Here is a 19299-nt window from a genome sequence, read left to right as displayed (position 1 = left end):
CACGAGCGGTGCTTGCAGATTCTGGTCTTGACTGGTCGCATGGTCTTGCCCACGTAGAGGAGTCCACATGGGCAGGTTATGATGTAAATAACCTGTTTGGTGTTACAGTTTGTATGATCCTGTAGAGTCCATTTGATCTCGTTGTGGAGGAATATTTTCGTAGTTTCGGTGAATTGGCACACTGTGCATTTACCACATCGATAGTGTTCTTGAGTGAGTGGTAGATTCCATAAGGTATTAGTCTGTTTGGCTGGTTCGATGAAGGTGTGTGCCAGCGTTTCTTTGATGTTGCGGTTCTTCTTAAATGCAAACAGTGGGACTTTTTGAAGAGAACCCACATTTTTGATCAGGGGCCAATGTTGTCTGATTGTTTTTTTGATGAGGTTGCTCAGCGGACTGTAGGTGGTGATGCACACTAGTCTGTCTAGTTCTTTTTTAGTTGTTTTTGTGAGACTATTGCTGCGGTCCGTGTTGGCGGCCCGCTTCTTTGCGTTCTTGATTACTTTCTTCGGGTAGCCGCTGTCAGATAGACGTGTTTGGAGATCAGTGGCGTGTTTCTCAAAGTTGGTGCGGTCTGTGCAATTTCTTTTGATCCGCAGGAACTGCCCATAAGGTAGATTATACTTTAAACCCTTGGGGTGGTAGCTTGCAAAGTGTAGCAGGGTGTTTCTGTCAGTAGGTTTGCGGAACAGTTTAGTGTGTAGTTTATCACCCGACCTGTAGATGTGGAGATCTAAAAAGTCGATTTCATGGAAATCCCAATGTTGATGAAACTGATGTGCTGATTCCGCTGGTTTAGCCAAAGGTGGAAAGCCATAAGGTCCGCCGGGGTCCCGTGCCATATAAGGAGGACATCGTCGATGTATCTTTTCTATAGGATGATTTTTTCTCTGTATGGATTGTTGGTTGACATGATGTGTTCTGTTTCATAGTGGGCCATGTAAAGGTTCGCTATGTCCGGTGCGAATGTCGCGCCCATGCTGACGCCTTTGATTTGTTTATACAACTGTTCCTTGAAGAGAAAGAAGTTTTCAGTCATCGCTAGTCTTACACATTCCAAGATGAAGTCTGTGGGTACGGTTGCAGTATCTGATCTGGTCTCTAAGAAGAGTTTCAGTACTTCCAGGCCTTCCTGCTGTGGTATTGAAGGACACAGTGCTTCAACATCTAGGGTAGCAAGGATGTATTCCTGTTTCATGGTGATGGAATCAATTTCTTCCTGTAATTCTTTCGTAGGATCTCTTCGTAGAGGTAAGTAGGCCTCGTGTCACTGAGCAGGTGTAGGCATTCGTTGTCATAGTCCGTGGTATTGGAGATGACAATCCCGCCTCCCTTGTCTGCAGGTTTGACGGTGATGTCATGGTTGGTCTTAAGTGAGGTGAGGGCTCTCCTTTATTCTATTGTTAGATTGTCAGGGTAGAAATTACTTTTAGTGAGCCCCTTCTGGTTGGCACTGGTCATCAGTTTCCCGTAGGTATCGAATTCACAAGGAATGGTGTGTGCAGGTGGCATAAATGTGGATTTCACCCTGAGTCCTGTGGTGTTGTCATTCTCCTTGTCGGTTTTGTTGGTTCCACTGGAAGAGTGTTCAGGTATGTAAATCTCGAAGAAATATTTAAGGTGGATATTGTGGAAGAAACATTTTAGTTCGACTTCTGTGCTGAATGCTTGTGCCTTGGCTGCTGGAACAAAAGATAATCCTTTTCCAGTAAATTTTGTTCTGCTGATGTCATCATATGGTTGGATAGATTGATGATGGGTATACTCTCTGTTGTCCTTGGTTTTGGTACCATTGGCAGGTGCGCATTTGTTGCCCCTGTGGTGTTGGTCTCTTCTTCGGCCGGCCTTGTTGCATGCCCAAGGGAAAAAAAGGTTGTTGTTGGTGCTGTTGGTTTCCATGTCCTCCGTTTGAACTCCCACCGCTGCTTGATTAGATCCCTGAGAAATTGACCCCTCTATTTCTTCTGTTGTAGTTGGTTTGTTGTTAGATCTCAGTGTAATAATTCTCTCGGAGATACAGATAGGTTTTCTCTTCAGCGTAATTTTGTAGGTCCTTTTTAAACTTTTGTGCCTTTCTTTCGATCGTGATGGCTTTGAACTTGTCAATTTCTGTTTCTAGTTTCTCAAGTTTTGTTTTGGCATCTTGAATGGTCACGTCCTCTTGGAATTTTTTCTCTATTTCCATAAGTTTTTATTGAATTTGGGATTGTCGGTGAAAACCCTCTGAATATTTATTACTTGTAGTCCATCTGGTATTATACCTGCTTTGAGGTATTCCAGCATAAACTTGCCATGCATTTCTGTCCGGATTCATTTTTTCTTTTTTTGATTGATGTTTTACAATTCCTCTTTAGCAAGGCCTAAAGTGAGGATGCCATCCGGGTTGCTGAACGTGGATGTTGTCCCCAAAAGTTTTTTTAAAATAGTCGTCTGTGTAGCCAAGGCACAAGCATTCAGCACAGAAGTCGAACTAAAACGTTTCTTCCGCAATATCCGCCTTAAATTTTTTCCTTAAACCATTCGTCAAGAAAATGACCTCGTACTTGAAAGACAGCACCGATTCCATCATGATGCTTGATGCCATCACCATGAAACAGGAATACATCCTTGCTACCCTAGATGTTGAAGCACTGTATACTTCAATATCACAACAAGAAGGCCTGGAAGTACTGAAACTCTTCTTAGAGACCAGATCAGATACCGCAACCGTACCCACGGACTTCATCTTGGAATGTGTAAGACTAGCGATGACTGAAAATGTCTTTCTCTTCAAGGAACAGTTGTATAAACAAATCAAAGGCGTCAGCATGGGCGCAACATTCGCACCGGACATAGCGAACCTTTACATGGCCCACTACGAAACAGAACACATCATGTCAACCACCAATCCATACAGAGAAAAAATCATCCTATGGAAAAGATACATCGACGATGTCCTCCTTATATGGCACGGGAACCCGTCAGACCTTATGGCTTTCCACCTTTGGCTAAACCAGCGGAATCAGCACATCAGTTTCACCATACATTGGGATTTCCATGGAATCGACTTTTTGGATCTCCACATCTACAGGTTGGGTGATAAACTACACACTGAACTGTTCTGCAAACCTACTGACAGAAACACCCTGCTACACTTTGCAAGCTACCACCCAGAGGGTTTAAAGTATAATGTACCTTATGGGCAGTTCTTGCGGATCAAAAGAAATTTCACAGACCGCACCAACTTTGAGAAACACGCCACTGATCTCCAAACACGTCTATCTGACAGAGGCTACCCGAAGAAAGCAATCAAGAACGCAAAGAAGCGGGCCGCCAACACGGACCGCAACAATAGTCTCACAAAAACAACTTAAAAAGAACTAGACAGACTAGTGTGCGTCACCACCTACAGTCCGCTGAGCAACCTCATCAAAAAAACAATCATACAACATTGGCTCCTGATCAAAAAGAACAAGTTACTTCTTACCTTGTAATGTTCTTTTGACGGGATGTTCCTCCGACGTATTCCTTATCTTAGATATCTCCTTCCAGCTCTGCTGGCCTCGGAAAATTTTTCTCTAGAGGGCGCTGCGCGTCGACGTCCTCCGAGTCGATGTCCCTCGACAGCTGCCGTATCGACGTCGACGTCATCCTGCCTATAAAGACTGCGCGCAGTGTCCGTTGCTCAGTTCCGTTTTGTAGCCCACAGTATTTCTGTCTGGACTAGACTAATCACCCTGAAGGAGCGTAAGCTGCAACAACAAGGCAAGTAGAACTGCGGGGATGGATGGGAGGGTCGATAAGGAATACGTCGGAGGAACATCCCGTCGAAAGAACGTTACAAGGTAAGAAGTAACTTGTTCTTCGAAGGGATTGTGTCCTCCGACGTATTCCTTATTTTAGATAGGCTCCCATAGCAGTATTCTATTATTGGAAGAGGGAGTACTGACTTCACGCTGTCTTCTATTGATGAATAGAGTGCAGTACAGCCCTTCCAAACCTAGTCTCTTGACTGGAGGAGGAATCCAAGTTGTAAAATTGTGTAAAGGTATGGACAGACGACCATGTAGCGGCCGCACAGATGTCTTTAACCGGCACACCTCTTTTGAGGGCCGATGAAGCTGCAATACCTCTGGTCGAATGAGCCCTAAGGTTTTGAGGGGGCTCTTTCCCGGCCAGTTTATAACATTCCGAAATGGCTAGAATGATCCATCTGGAAATGGTCTGCTTGGTTATTGGTAACCCCAGCTTGTGGCCTGCGTAACCTACAAACAGCTGGTTGCCTGTCTTATCCTGGCTAGTCTACTGATGTAAAAACTTAAAGCCCTTCTAGGGTCCAGCCTTTGTAACCTCTCTTCCTCTTTCCCCGGATGAGGAGGAGGATAGAAAGATGGTAGGGTAATCTTCTGAGTGATATGGAATTCAGAAACCACCTTTGGGAGGAAATTAGGCTTCACTTGCAGGACAACTTTGTCTTTGTGAAAGATTGTATGAGGGGGTTTACAAGAAAGAGCTTGTAATTCGCTCACCCTTCTAGCAGATGTAAGCGCTATTAATAAAATAGTTTTAAGGGTAAGGAATCGTAACAAACAAGAATGGAGTGGTTCGAAAGGTGTGCCCATCAGGAAAGTTAGGACTAAGTTTAAATCCCATAGGGGAACTTGGAATGGTCTTGGGGGATAAACATTGGTTAACCCCTTTAGAAACTGTATTACCAAGGGTAACTTGAAATAGGATGGTTCTTCCGCAGTGCGCTAAAAGATGGATAGCGCTGCGAGATAGCCCTTAATGGTGTCAACTTGAAGGCCTGAATTCACCAAATAGAGTAGGAAGGACAAAACCATTGGTGTACCACATGAAAAGGGGTCGATATTCTGCTCTCTACACCAGCTGCAAAATCTGTTCCAACGGCAGCGGTATAGAGACTTTGTTGCTGGCCTCCTTGCCGAAAGCAACACCTCCATAACATCATCAGGGAGGTCCCAATCCTTGTACCTCAGCCTTTCAGAAGCCAAGCGTGAAGGTTGAGGGTTTTGATGTCTGGATGGAGAACCTGACCTCCCTTCTGTGAGAGTAGGTTCTCTCTCAGTGGAAGTCGAATTGGAGGGCAGATGGACAAGTCTAGAAGGTCCGGGTACCACGTTCTCCTGGCTCAATCCGGGGCAATTAGGATCATGGTTCTCCGGAATCTTCTCAACCTCCTGATCATTTGAGGAATGACAGGGACCGGTGGGAACGCGTACAGAAGCGGAAACTCCCAGTCCACTATGAACGCGTCTCCCAGAGCTCCTCTCGGGGGAAATTCCCTTGAGCAGAACAGATCGCATTTCCTGTTGACGCTGGTGGCGAACAGATCCACCTGAGGGGTTCCCCAAAGGGCGAAGATCTCTTGAAGGGCTTCCTGAGCTAGTTCCCACTCGTGAGAGACTGTGCTCTGCCTGCTCAGAGCGTCCGCTGTCAAGTTCTTCTCTCCGGCTAGGTGAACTGCCGATAGAGAGATTCCTTCTTGGATTGCCCAAAACCAGAGCTGCATCGCCTCTCTGCACAGGGGTAGTGATCCTACGCCTCCCACCCCGTGAGTGAGGCATCCGTGACTACTGTTATCTCCGGCAAGGGTTGCCAAAACTGTTCTCCTTTCAGAATGTTCTCCTGACAGGCCCACCACTGAAGGTCTCAAGCCACCCTGTCGGGAACCTGAAGAAGATCTGTCATTCTCCCTGAGAATTGTGACCACTGAGTCCTCAGTGTCCACTGGAGGGATCTCATTCTCAGGCGAGCCTCTGGCACTAGGAAAATGCAGGATGCCATGAGGCCTAGCAACCTCAAAAAGTCGAAGGCTGGGAGACGTTGGGCATCTTGGAACTTGGTAACCATCTGTAGAATATCTTGAGCCCTCACCTCTGGTGGCGAGACTTTTCCCAGGGAAGTGTCCAGGATCGCTCCTATGAACTGGAGTCTCTGCGATGGTATCATTTGTGACTTCTTTAAATTGAGGGAGAAGCCCAGTTTGTGAAGGGAGTGGCACATGTGATTTAGCTGGATCTGAGCTTGTTCCGAAGATACAGCCCTGATCAACCAATCGTCCAGGTAGGGGTAGACGTGAATCCCTTCCCTCCTTAGACTTGCAGCCACTACCGACATTAACTTGGTGAAGACCCTCGGGCGGAGGTCAGCCCAAATGGCAGCACTCGAAATTGATAATGAGAGTTGCCAATTGCGATCCTCAGGTATTTCCTGTGTTTGAGATGGATAGGCACATGGAAATAAGCGTCCTGAAGGTCCAGGGATACCAACCAATCCTGGAACTGAAGGGCCTGGAGGATCTGAGAAAGAGTGACCATCTTGAATTTGTCTTTCCTGAGGAATTTGTTCAATTCTCGCAAGTCCAAGATGGGTCTCAGTCCTCCGTCTTTCTTTGGAATGAGAAAGTAAAGGGAGTACCAGCCCTTGTTCCTCTCCGCTTCAGGTACCGGTTCTATGGCACCTTTCTCTACCAGGTCCAAAATTTCCTGCAAGAGGAGCGGATCTGGAGCTTTCTGAGAGCTGATCCCCGGTGGATGACTCTGAGATATGCGTAGGAAAGGCAGGCAGTAACCTCGGGCAACTGGTTCCAATGCCCAAGCATCTGTTGTGATAGCCTGCCATTCCGGCAGATGTTGAGTCAACCTGCCTCCTACAGGTGTCCTGTGAGGGAAGTCCTCAGGGTGGTTTTGGTGCGGCTGATGCAGATGCGGATGGTAAAGAGGCACCTGCTTTTGCTGCGGCTTTTGAATATCTACCCCGTCCACCTCGGGTAGTTCTTCTTTGTCCCCTTTGAGCCGGTCGTCCTCTACCTCTTCCGAATGTGGAGTAGAAGCGAAAGGACTTGCCCCTCGCAGAGGTTCCTGTGGGACGAAAAGGTGTCTGACGGATTGCAGCGCCTAGGGATTTTGCTGCTGCTTTTGAAGTTGGCAGTTTCTCTAAACTGTCATCCGCCTTTTTCCCGAACAAAGAAGAGCCATCGAATGGCATGTTCAAGAGCCTGGCTTGCACAGCTGGGGCAAAACCAGACTTTCTCAACCAAGCGAATCTCCTGGTTGTTGTACTTGCCGCCATTGCTCTGTTGATACTGTCAGCCGAATCAATGCCCGTCTGGAGGGATCGCACATAGCGTCTTTACCGTCCTGTATGATATTCAGGAACGCCTCCCTTTCTTCTCCCTCCGGGATGCAGTCAGCCGCTGTAGAAGCACACTCCCAAAGTGTATGGCTGAATCTAGCAAGGGTGCAAGTAGCATTAACAGATTTTAACGCCATGCTACATGCCGAAAAAACTTTCTTTGCCATAGCATCATATTTTTTATCGTCCCTGTCCTGTGGGACGGTAGGGTAAGCAGTCTTGACATCAGTAGAAGATGCTGCCTGTACCACCAGACTTTCTGGGGATGGGTGTTTTGACAAAAACTCCGGGTCTGTAGAAGATACCCTGTATTTTGTAGACAGTTTTTTATTTACTGCCGGGACGACATCTGGGGTTTCCCAGTTCGTCATAATCTTCCTCTGAAGAGCTTTATGAAAGGGCACTACAGGATCCTCCTGTGGGCCTTTGTCAAGAATATCCGTGAGGTCATCTTGTTGGAAAGACTGTGAAGGTGCAGACCACCCCATAAACTCTGTGATCCTGGCCATTAAGGCTCTATAGGGGGTTTCAGCATGCTCCCCCGGGTCTGGCCTAGCAAACTCCACCTCAGGGGAAGTGTCTAACCCACTTGCCTCATGTAAGGAATCATGAAGATCCTTTAATCTGCGTTCTTCAGAGGAAAACTCCTCTCTAATTGGGGTTACAGGTCCCTGCAATTCAAATGTGTCTTCCTGTTCAGACAATTCACCCTCTTCCATAATTGAGGACATAGTTCTCAATTGTTCTGAACTCATAAAGGGTGTAAACCCCATCTCCAAGGCAGAGGGTGCCAAACTTGTCATAATCAGCCTCGAAAACGTCGATGTCGTTGACGCCGACGTCAAAGGCTTCGAGCGTGGCGTCGAAAACAAAGGCGGAGGCCTCGATGACCTCAACAGAATTGGGATTCTGCTCGACAATCTCGACGCCATCTTCATCGAGGACCTGGGGATAGCCACTGGGTGTGTCGTAACCGTGACTTTTCTTGGCGTCGACGCCGGTGTCGAAGATGGCGTCGAGTCGACAGACCCGTGTGTCGAAGGTCCCCTCGACAACGGCGTCGAAGACACCGGCGTCGACGGAACCTTTGTCGACGGCAACGACGGAACCTTCGAAGAAGGTTTCGAGGTCAAAGCTTTACTCGAGGGTTCGTGACGCGCTCGAGAAGCTTCCTTCGCTGGGTACTGCGACTCGCTGCATTTTTGACTTTCGGGTCTTTCGACCAGAGCATCGCTCTCGGCAGTCTTTGAGGGAGTCGAGGCCGCTTTCTCGAAGACGCACATCATATTTTTGCGGAATTCCTCCCATTCAGCCCGGGAACTATGTTTCGTGGGGCAAGGGATTCTCTTTGGAGAAACAGAGGAAGAGGAAGACGGAGAAGGGGATCTTCGACGTCTCCTCTTCGAGTGCTTCGATCTCGAGGAGTGATGGGACCCACTCTGAGACCTGGAGCGCGAATGGTGACGAGGAGACGAATGTCTCGACTTCGTCGAGGAAGGAGAAGCTTTAAAAGTCTTACTTCTCTCCAGCTTCCCCCTACGCTCCTTCAGGGCCTTAGCTGTCATGGTCATACAGTCCTCGCACTCCGAACAATGGTGTTCAGCTCCCAAACACCACAGACAAACTCTGTGAGGGTCAGTCAGCGACATCTTTTTCCCACAATCTCTGCATTTTTTGATGCCGGACCGAGGAGTTGTCGGTTCCGACGAAGAAGCCATCGAGTACGGATCGAATAACTCGAGGTAAATAGGATTAACCTCACAAAACTGAGCAACGGTATTCCGAGGCACTGAGTAAGCGCGGAAAAACGGAACTGAGCAACGGACGCTGCGCGCGGCCTTTATAGGCAGGATGACGTCGATGTCGATACGGCAGCTGTCGAGGGACATCGACTCAGAGGACGTCGATGCGCAGCCCTCTCTAGAGAAAAATTTTCCGAGGCCAGCAGAGCTGGAAGGAGATATCTAAGATAAGGAATACGTCAGAGGACACAATCCCTTCGAATGTGGGTTCTCTTCAAAAAGTCCCACTGTTTGCATTTAAGAAGAACAGCAACATCAAAGAAACGCTGGTACACACTTTCATCGAACCAGCCAAACAGACTAATACCTTATGGAATCTACTACCTACTCAAGGACACTATCGATGTGGTAAATGCACAGTGTGCCAATTCACTAAAACTACAAAAATATTCCTCCACAATGAGATCAAATGGACTCTACAGGATCATACAAACTGTAACACCAAACAGGTTATTTACATCATAACCTGCCCATGTGGACTCCTCTACGTGGGCAAGACCATGCGACCAGTCAAGACCAGAATCTGCGAGCACCGCTCGTGCATAAAGAACAGAATACCGGACAAACCCCTTGTCGACCATTATGTCTGCAAGAATCACACCAACATGGTCTTAAAATGGATTGTGATACGAAGTCTCCTCCAGCAAAAGAGGTGGTGACATTGACAAAACCTTGACCCGCCTTGAACAGAAATGGGTGCATAAATTGGACACTGTGAAGAAAGGATTAAATATTACTGTAGAGTGGAAGCATTTTATGTAACAGCACTAGCTTCACATATTTTTCCCACTCGATGCATGACTTGTGTTGCCTTACATTTGTGTACCCTTAGCAGCATGGACTTCTGATCTGACCTTTTGACCCACAAATGGAACTGGCTCAGACCATGAACAATAACGTGTTTGTATCACGGTGCTTCATTATGACATGTTTTCATAGACAAGTGTTTATGCACACCGTTTTTACCACTCACTACAAGATTTGTGTTGCCTTACATTGTGTACCCTTAACAGTACTGACTCTGATCTGACCTTTGACCAACAAATGGAATTGGCTCAGAAAACGTACAATAATGTGTTTTCATCACGATGCTCCATTATTACATGTTCTTACAGATACATGTTCCAGCACATCTTTGTCAAACCCATGTACCGATAGACGTGGACCGGCCATGACACACACTGCAGTCCTGTGAGTATCATTCCAGGATTATGCTTGTCCCAGTCAACACGAGCATTCACCCCATGTCAAGTGTTAGTCGCCCTTCGCTTTCGCCTGCATCCACAAGCATCCCTTTGCCTCCCCCTAGAATGTTCAATAATGCACACCATTGTGTCAACAGATACCTTCTAACAGCACCAGTGGTCCGTGATGCGATTTTGGTCCCATCCGAATCCACACCCCGCAGGCATATCCATGGGCACCCCACCCGGGAACACCCCAAAATGGCCGCCTATATGTTGTGCTTTCTGCTTACTCATTCCCCACACGGTGCGCCATTAATGGATCTCGTGCGTGCCTACAGACTCGCGACTGCAGCTGTTCACCTTCCGACCCTGAGGTAAGCCGACCCAAGCTCTAGATTAGGCACAGCGCTCCTAATAATTCATCCTTACACACGGCCATGCACAACTTCCACCTAGTATGTACCCACGCACATTTGGATATTATTATTCATAATACGACTCACGCTGGCATTTTTGTGATTATTTTACTATCCCTACGGACCCCGGTACCAGCACTTTTGGCACCAGTCCGAATCAACGCACAAGCAACACCCCCATTGATCAGTGCACTGACCAGCTTTTTATAGTTGCACGTGCTAGCAGCTTTGTTTATTTGGATTCACTGTATAGCAAGCATGCGACAACACAGGCTAGACTTAACCAACTCCCATTATGCCTGTTTCACCACACTGTGTGGTGCTTACACATCCATGAGACCCTGGCACACAGTTTTTGATTGAACCTCATGTTCATTTTATCCCTAGTCTTCCAGCCTGGCGGACCGACACAACGTTACTCAACGCTTACCTGACGCTACAACCAGCCTCAGGTCACCTTTAGGTAAGTCCCTACCTACTAAACTGCATTTCAATTAAGCAGCAGAAACTGGCAATTACATGCCACCTGTCCTTCCTATTCTCCACAGGAACGGGCACACCTAGGACTTCAAACTCCTCTCAGTGTACAGTGACACTGCATCTAGCCAAGCCACTGTGCTCCCAAGACCCGGTAAGCACCGGATCTTTCCTCCTGTGACTCGTGTCACTTTCTCACTGCTAGATTCTACCTTCTTGTTCTCACTCCTAATACCATCCTGTCTGTTTACTCCAACAGACCTCTACAGATACAGCCACCCCCAAAATCATCTTGTTCTGATGAAGGCCATTCCACAAGAGCTCACTTAGCTCACCTCCTGGCCGAAACACTGTTGTGTTGACTTTTTGTATTTTTTGTGTTGTCTTTGTTCAACCCCACATTGTTCTGACGAATTGTCCACCGATAAATGTGCTATCACATCACTAAGTGCGCTGGTCTCCTTCCCAAGGATACCCTAGTGGACATGGAAGCAACAGATTGATACCACTAATATTTAGCATTTATACCCTACAAACTGGTTACTCAACCTTGAAAATCTACACTGGCTGTTGTATCTTTTGACCCAGATTTACGTGTATTGAAAACACCCGCTGCAATCTAATTAAAACGCTATTGCAGCCCACATAACTGTTTTGTCAAATATTTGCCACAGCTATTGATACTAGTTCAATACCACCACTCATAGGTGGTTTTTATTTAGGAGTGGGTTCATCTGGTCTTCAGCAGTAAGACTCCCATGTCCTTACTCAACTTTGTTCTACTCACTCTGACTAGTAGCTCCACCCTTTGCACCATGGGATATTTTGGCAAGGTGTTCTGGATGGTATCAGGTAAGTGAGTACGTGGCATACCTACCTATGCATACACAAGCAAAAGCCAAACTATTATTTACGGTTTGTGCCCCATTACACTGCTCATCTGTTTAACTTTCCATTCCTGCTATGAATCCACCCTGAATGACTGCTGCCCTCTGACTATAAGCTGGTCTGAGTTGATTGGTGAGATGATTGATTGATTACATTCATTGGCACATGATATTAGGTCTTCACACCAGGTGTTAAGGGACCCTGTGGAGTGGTTGATTCGGGTGGTTGTCAACTGGATATGACCCTTCATTCTGTTGTCTTGCTTGACGGACACCATTAATAAGTGTGGTAGTAATTATGCTCTCATCATTTATTTGGCCCTTGATTTGGTGACTATTAGATGAATAATGCACTAGCAATCATATTCTGTTAGTTATTTTGCCATTAATCATGTAGCCGCTAGAAGGTATTGTCGGGTAGCTATTGTGAAAGAAATCATGTTCCTATCAAACAGATAGTGTGCCAGTGTAAAGAGACCACCCCATAAGGTAACAACTGCGTGACTGTACGCTATAAAATGTTGGGATAGATTGATAAAAATCCCTCACCACTGACACCTCTAAGTGTCACAGCCATTTTCTAACCACTTTCTCCAAAACATCTAGTTACAGCTTTTCATGCAAGGTGCGCAAATACATCAGTGTCAACCTTTGAACACTACAAAATTATTCATTAATGCACTACACACTCCCCAACAAAGCTTACAATAAGACCAACAAAATGAGCAGCATCACCGTCCAGATCAATATCAGGACCTGCAGAGGCTGGATGAACAGTGACATCACCACAAGCTACAGGGGCACCACTACCGTCATCAGCACAGTTACAGACACAACTACTATCACAAGTACCACCATTGTCACAATCAGAGGGGAACACAGAGGGAACATCAAGAGAGACACGTTACTGTGGGTGTCTATGGAGTGGCTGCGATGCCTGAGCCAGCTCAAACGACCCTTCTTCTCGTCCGTCAAGTCAGCCAGAGTGATGCCTGGGTGTGAAAGAGACAGAAGGATGGAGACATGGACACACAGGTGTGCGATGTGCAGACAGATGAATTGGAAAGAAAAGCAATAAAATAAGCAAATAGATGCGCACAGGCAGACAATGGCAGGGGAACGAAAGAAGGTAAAAAATGACGATATGTACGGGGATGTTGTGGAGCAGAGAACATGAGGACCCCCGGGGGAAAACAACATCACTTTGGTAATGGGCAAAACCAACATGAGGTGCTATTACGGATAACTAGTGTCAGGTAATGTGGGAGAGAATCAACATTCAATACTCTTGCAGGGATCCCTGATGTGATATTGTGGGTTAAAACCAATGTGATATCTTCTGGAAGTGTATCAACATGAGATATTGTGGGCGTGACAGCTTACATTATATACTGTGGGAGAGTACCAAGGTGATATCATATGGAGGAGAGCAATGTCAGACAATATGGAAGAGAACCAACATGAGTGTATGTGGTAGAGAACCAACAGGAGAACATAGGGGTGAGAACCGTGTGAGTCAATGTGGGGGAGAAAAAATAACCAAAAGTCTGAGAAAATAAATGGGAGACAACAAGGTAATAAGGGAGAGAAGGTGGTGTCTCAGAGACATATAAGAGACAATCTGAGATACAGCCGGGATACCACAATGTGGGAGAGAAGCAACATATGATAAAGAGGGCAATAATAACCAGGGTTAATGCAGGAGTTTCCTGTCACGCACGGCGGTCGTTGGCAGCTGTGGAGACGCTGGCGCTGGAGCGGCCATTGAGAAAGCCATTACGCCGCTGTGCGTTCTCCAGCAGCGGTCTAGCCTTCCGCCTTCTGACCAGCGGCGTCCTTTATTACGAGCGCCAACCCGGAAGTCCGCGCGTTGCAACCTATTCGCGTTAGGTTTCCGGGTTGGTACGCTCCAGTCCTTTCTTCAGAGCCTTGCTATCCTCTTCCTTCTCCAGTGATTTTGTCCGTCTTGCCTTGCCTCCCCGGCTTCTCTCGTTCCTCTCTGGCTTCCCTCTCCCATTTCAGTCCTCCTGCTTTCGCTACCTTAGGCTCTCACTTTTTCCCTTTCTTTCGTCTCTCCCCTCCTTCTCCCCCAGTGGAGTTTTGTTCTTTCGGCCTATTCCAATCATTCCGACCTGGTATCCTGTCGGCATCCTGTCACCATACCCAACAAGGAAGGGGTTTTTTGCGCCTGTGGGCTTTTTCCCCTTCACCGGTCTGCCCCGGGTCGGGGGCCCCCCTAGGCCCCGAGTTAGAGGGGCAGGGTGGCTTCCTCTCGAGGCAGACCCCATCTGCATTCCAGAGAAGAGACCTTGAGGATTCGGAGATTCGGACTCTCAGCAGAAGAGGAGACTGCAGGTGAGCAGGAGGGCTTAAGGAACACTTGGGAAAGCGGTGTGGAACCGACTGAATCCGGGAGTGATTGTGACAGTTTGCAACGCCTAAAAAGAAGTATGGCCACCCCCGAACAAATACAAGAATTAGTGGCCGCGGTCCAGGCCATGAACGTTGAATTGCAGAACGTGAAGGCAGATAATGCAGTCCTGAGGCAGATGATCTCTAATCGGGAAGCTAGAGATTACGACTTACCTCCGATGGCCTTATCTACAGGCAAATATGACGGCACCCCGAAGCGCTTAAAAGAATTCTTGGAAGCCTGCTCCATTTATTTTGCCTTTAGACCTTTGATGTTTTCTAATGATCACGCCAAGGTGGGGTACATGATATCTAACATGATAGGAAATGCCTTAGCTTGGGCCACCCCCCTAGTAACCAACAATAACCCTATTATCAGAGATTATGTTTTTTTTTTTACCTTATTGCGCCAGACTTTTGAACAACCCGAGATCACACATGTGGCTGCAGAAGAACTCTTGGATGTACAACAGGGTTCCAGTGACCTGCTGACATACATCTCCACCTTTAAACGTTTGGCCTCTGAGGCAGGTTGGCCAGAAAGGGCCCAGTATACGATATTCCGTCGAGGATTGAAGGAGGAGATAAAGGACGAGCTGGCCAGGATAGCCCGTCCTACTACCCTGTCAGACTTATTCTCCATCGTAACACAGATTGACTACCGCCTCAGTGAACGCAAGGCGGAAAGGAAGAAACAGAAAGCATCCGTCGCTCCTCTACCAAGTGCCTACCCGATGCCCTCCCTGTCTCACTCCAGTAATAAGGAGGAACCGATGCAAGTAGGGTCCGCACGATCCCCTTTGACACCTGAAGAGAGAAGAAGCCGGAGGAATGCGGGCCTCTGCATGTATTGTGGATCCGGTACCCACTTGCTTCGGAACTGTCATGAAGTCCCGCCTAGACGCCTGGGAAACGAACGACCTCGGAACTAAAGGGGACGAGTAACCGAGGTCAGACCGCAAGTCCCTATGTTACAGTGACTGTAGCTTCTCATCCAACCACCATGGACTCCCGCCTTATGGCTGTTCCCATCCAGTTGGAAACCCCGACAGAAGTCCTTACCACCATGGCTCTACTGGATTGTGGCGCCGCCGGAGTATTTATGGATACCGAGTGGGCGCACAAACAAGGTATTCCTCTGTTGAAACGGGAAGAAGTCCAGAAGGTGGAAGGAGTTGATGGTTCTCCGCTTTCATCGGGGCCTATCACCCATTCCACTGTATCCTTGAAGGCCTGCATTCTCCAACATTCGGAACAGATACAATTCGATCTAATTCGAGCAGCCCATTTTCCAGTAATTCTCGGAATTCCCTGGCTGAGGAGGCATAACCCGCTCATCGACTGGGCACAGAACACCCTGGCCTTTACCTCCTCATATTGTAAACAAAACTGTTTACTACATGTTTCAGAAGATCTAGTACAAGTCCTTACCCCCCAACAAGAAGGAGTAAATGAAATATGTAAGATTCCCCCAGAATTGGCTAAGTTCAAGGAAGTTTTCAAAGACAATTCTGTCTTGGATCTCCCTCCGCATAGGCCGGAAGACTGTGCCATTGAGCTGGTGCCAGATGCCCTGGTTCCGTTTAGTCGCATGTTTTCCTTGTCTCTATTGGAGAAGAGGGCGCTTCGCAACTACTTGGACTCCCATCTGACCAATGGCCTCATTCGTCCCTCCAAATCACCGGCTGGAGCCTCTTTTTTCTTCATTCCCAAGAGGGATTCCTTGGAGTTACGACCATGCATTGACTATCGGGGTCTGAACAAGGTCACAGTCCGCGACCGTTATCCAATGCCTTTGATAGCAGACATATTGGAAGCAGTCCAGGGTTCAACCGTCTTCTCTAAATTAGACCTCCGGAGTGCCTACCACCTTCTCCGGATAAGAGACGGGGATGAATGGAAGACGGCCTTTCGGACACCGTTTGGCCTTTTTGAGTATCGAGTGATGCCATTTGGCTTGGTTAACGCCCCGGCCATATTCCAGCGCTTCATGGATCGCCTGTTTTCTGACCTATTATACCTCTGTGTCATAGTATACCTAGATGACATCTTGGTTTTTTCAAAATCCTCCTCCGAACATACATCGCACCTTCAGACAGTCGTACATCGGCTTCAGTCTCAACATCTATTAGTTAAACCCGAGAAGTGCCTATTTAATATGTCTTCCGTTCCTTACTTGGGTTATATCTTATCCCAGGAAGGCATAACCATGGATCCAAGGAAAGTGTCTGCCATCCTAGACTGGCCCCCACCCACTTCTTTGAAAGAAGTCCAACGGTTCCTGGGACTAGCCAATTTCTATAGGAAATTCATCGGACATTTTTCACAGATAGTGCTGCCCATTACCTCATTACTTAAGAAGGATGCCAAGCCGTTTCACTGGTCTGAACCAGCGGATCAAGCCTTTATTGATTTAAAGAGGAGATTCTGTTCCGCTCCCATTCTATCTCAACCCGATCAGAACCAGCCCTTTATAGTAGAGGCTGATGCCTCCGCTAACGCCTTGGGAGCGGTACTTCTTCAACTCAAGGAGGAACAGGAACATCCTGTTGCATATCTTTCTAAGACCCTTTCCGCAAGTCAACAGAACTACTCCGTTATCGAAAAGGAACTTCTGGCTCTTAAGGTGGCTTGTGAAGAGTGGAGACACCTGCTTCAAGGCGGAGCACATCCATTTACTTTACGTACTGATCATAAAAACTTGAGGATTCTCAGAAATATGGAATGTGTCAACTCAAGGCAGGTTCGCTGGGCGCATTTCTTCAGCCAGTATGACTTTACTATAACCTACATTCCAGGCACCCAAAACAGCCTGGCAGACGCCCTGTCTAGGTGTCAGACTTTCGAATACCACTCTCCTTCATTTAGTCACCCTATGTTTCCCCGGAACAGAATAGTGGGGATAGTCTCTTCGTTTCTTCAAGAGGTTAAGATGGCAACCCAACCCGAATTGGCAACCACTGTGCCGGGTGACTTACATCCTCACCTTCGTTGGTCTAAAGGTCTTTTACTGGTGGGACAGCGTTTATACATTCCCTCTAGGTCCTTACAACTTAAGGTTCTGGAATGGGGTCATAACCATGTTACCGCCGGACATAGGGGTGTCCGAGGTACCATAGAGTTAATCTCTCGCTCTTTTTTTTGGCCTTCACTTTCTCTCGACGTAAAGCAACACTGTAGAACGTGTATGGTTTGCGCCCAGAATAAGAACTCCACCCACAAACCCTATGGGTTGCTGATGCAACCGGACTTGCCAAGCCGGCCATGGTCCCAAATATCCACTGACTTTATAGTAGACCTGCCCCGATCCCAGGGTTCGACCTGTCTCATGGTTACCATTGATACCTTCACCAAGCTGGCCCATTTCACAGCACTGCAACGAGTGCCGTCCGCCACCGAGATGGCCGAAGTTTTCCTTAGGGATATCTTTAGGCTCCACGGTCTGCCCGATAAGATCATTTCAGACCGGGGTAGTCAGTATACCTCTCGATTTTGGGGCGCCCTATGTCAACGATTAGATATTAAGAGGGCATTGTCATCAGGCTTCCATCCTCAGACTAATGGTCAGACAGAACGCCTCAATGCCTCCCTCGAGCAATACCTCCGATGCTATGTCAATAAGAATCAGGACAATTGGGTGAGCCTTTTGCCCACCGCAGAATTCGCATATAACAACGCGGTACACTCGGCAACGGGACTCAGCCCTTTTTTTTGTTCCTATGGCTTCCACCCTCGCAGTATTCTTCCGGTTTTTTCCTCACCCACTAATATACCCACCATTGAATCCACCTTAGACCAAATAACCACAGCCCACACTACCGCCCAACAAAGCTTAGTATCTGCCAGACGCAGGTATAAGGATTTGTCTGATCGAGGTCGTTTACCAGGTGCCGATTGGCAGGAGGGCGATCGGGTCTGGTTATCTACTAAATACTTGCCCAGATGGGTACACCCGACCAAACTAACCCCCCGGTTTATCGGACCCTTCAGAATAATCAAGAGAATTAACCCAGTGGCGTACAAATTACAACTCCCCAAGTCCATGTCTCGAGTACACCCGGTCTTTCACTCCTCCCTTTTCCGTCCAGTTGATCCAGGCACCCCTGTTAGAAAGACCACAGGGATATTGGGTAATCCCCAGTCTATACCAGAAGAATACGAGGTATCTGCCATCTTAGATTCCAGATATCGCAGGGGCAGATTGGAATATCTTGTGTCTTGGAAGAACTATCCCAGTTCCGAAGATTCTTGGGAACCCAGGTTGTATGTACATGCTCCTCAGCTGGCCAAGCGTTTTCAACTGACACATCCGGGAAAACCCGGAGGGTTCGGATCTGGAGGGGGGCATACTGTCACGCACGGCGGTCGTTGGCAGCTGTGGAGACGCTGGCGCTGGAGCGGCCATAGAGAAAGCCATTACGCCGCTGTGCGTTCTCCAGCAGCGGTCTAGCCTTCCGCCTTCTGACCAGCGGCGTCCTTTATTACGAGCGCCAACCCGGAAGTCCGCGCGTTGCAACCTATTCGCGTTAGGTTTCCGGGTTGGTACGCTCCAGTCCTTTCTTCAGAGCCTTGCTATCCTCTTCCTTCTCCAGTGATTTTGTCCGTCTTGCCTTGCCTCCCCGACTTCTCTCGTTCCTCTCTGGCTTCCCTCTCCCATTTCAGTCCTCCTGCTTTCGCTACCTTAGGCTCTCACTTTTTCCCTTTCTTTCGTCTCTCCCCTCCTTCTCCCCCAGTGGAGTTTTGTTCTTTCGGCCTATTCCAATCATTCCGACCTGGTATCCTGTCGGCATCCTGTCACCATACCCAACAAGGAAGGGGTTTTTTGCGCCTGTGGGCTTTTTCCCCTTCACCGGTCTGCCCCGGTTCGGGGGCCCCCCTAGCCCCCGAGTTAGAGGGGCAGGGTGGCTTCCTCTCGAGGCAGACCCCATCTGCATTCCAGAGAAGAGACCTTGAGGATTCGGAGATTCGGACTCCCAGCAGA

At 47.8% G+C, this 19299-nt stretch overlaps 1 protein-coding gene across 4 annotated transcripts in view; it reads right to left on the bottom strand.

Annotated features, from left to right (window-relative positions):
* Positions 1–19299, bottom strand: part of CACNA1F (calcium voltage-gated channel subunit alpha1 F) — a 1137291-nt gene that overhangs the window by 821765 nt on the left and 296227 nt on the right. For 3 of the 4 annotated variants that reach the window (XM_069645269.1, XM_069645268.1, XM_069645267.1), the window contains exon 10: positions 12815–12898. The exons of the other annotated variant lie outside the window; for it this stretch is intronic. In XM_069645269.1, coding sequence (XP_069501370.1) covers positions 12815–12898 — 84 coding nt within the window. The remainder of the gene's footprint in view (positions 1–12814; positions 12899–19299) is intronic. 4 annotated transcript variants of the gene reach the window in all.

This window comes from Ambystoma mexicanum, chromosome 2p, assembly GCF_040938575.1.
Source record: "Ambystoma mexicanum isolate Mex_15411 chromosome 2p, UKY_AmexF1_1, whole genome shotgun sequence".
In the NCBI taxonomy this organism is placed as follows: Eukaryota; Metazoa; Chordata; class Amphibia; order Caudata; family Ambystomatidae; genus Ambystoma; species Ambystoma mexicanum.
The sequence above is the reverse complement of the archived record's forward strand: the minus strand, read 5'-3'. Positions and strand labels throughout refer to the sequence as shown.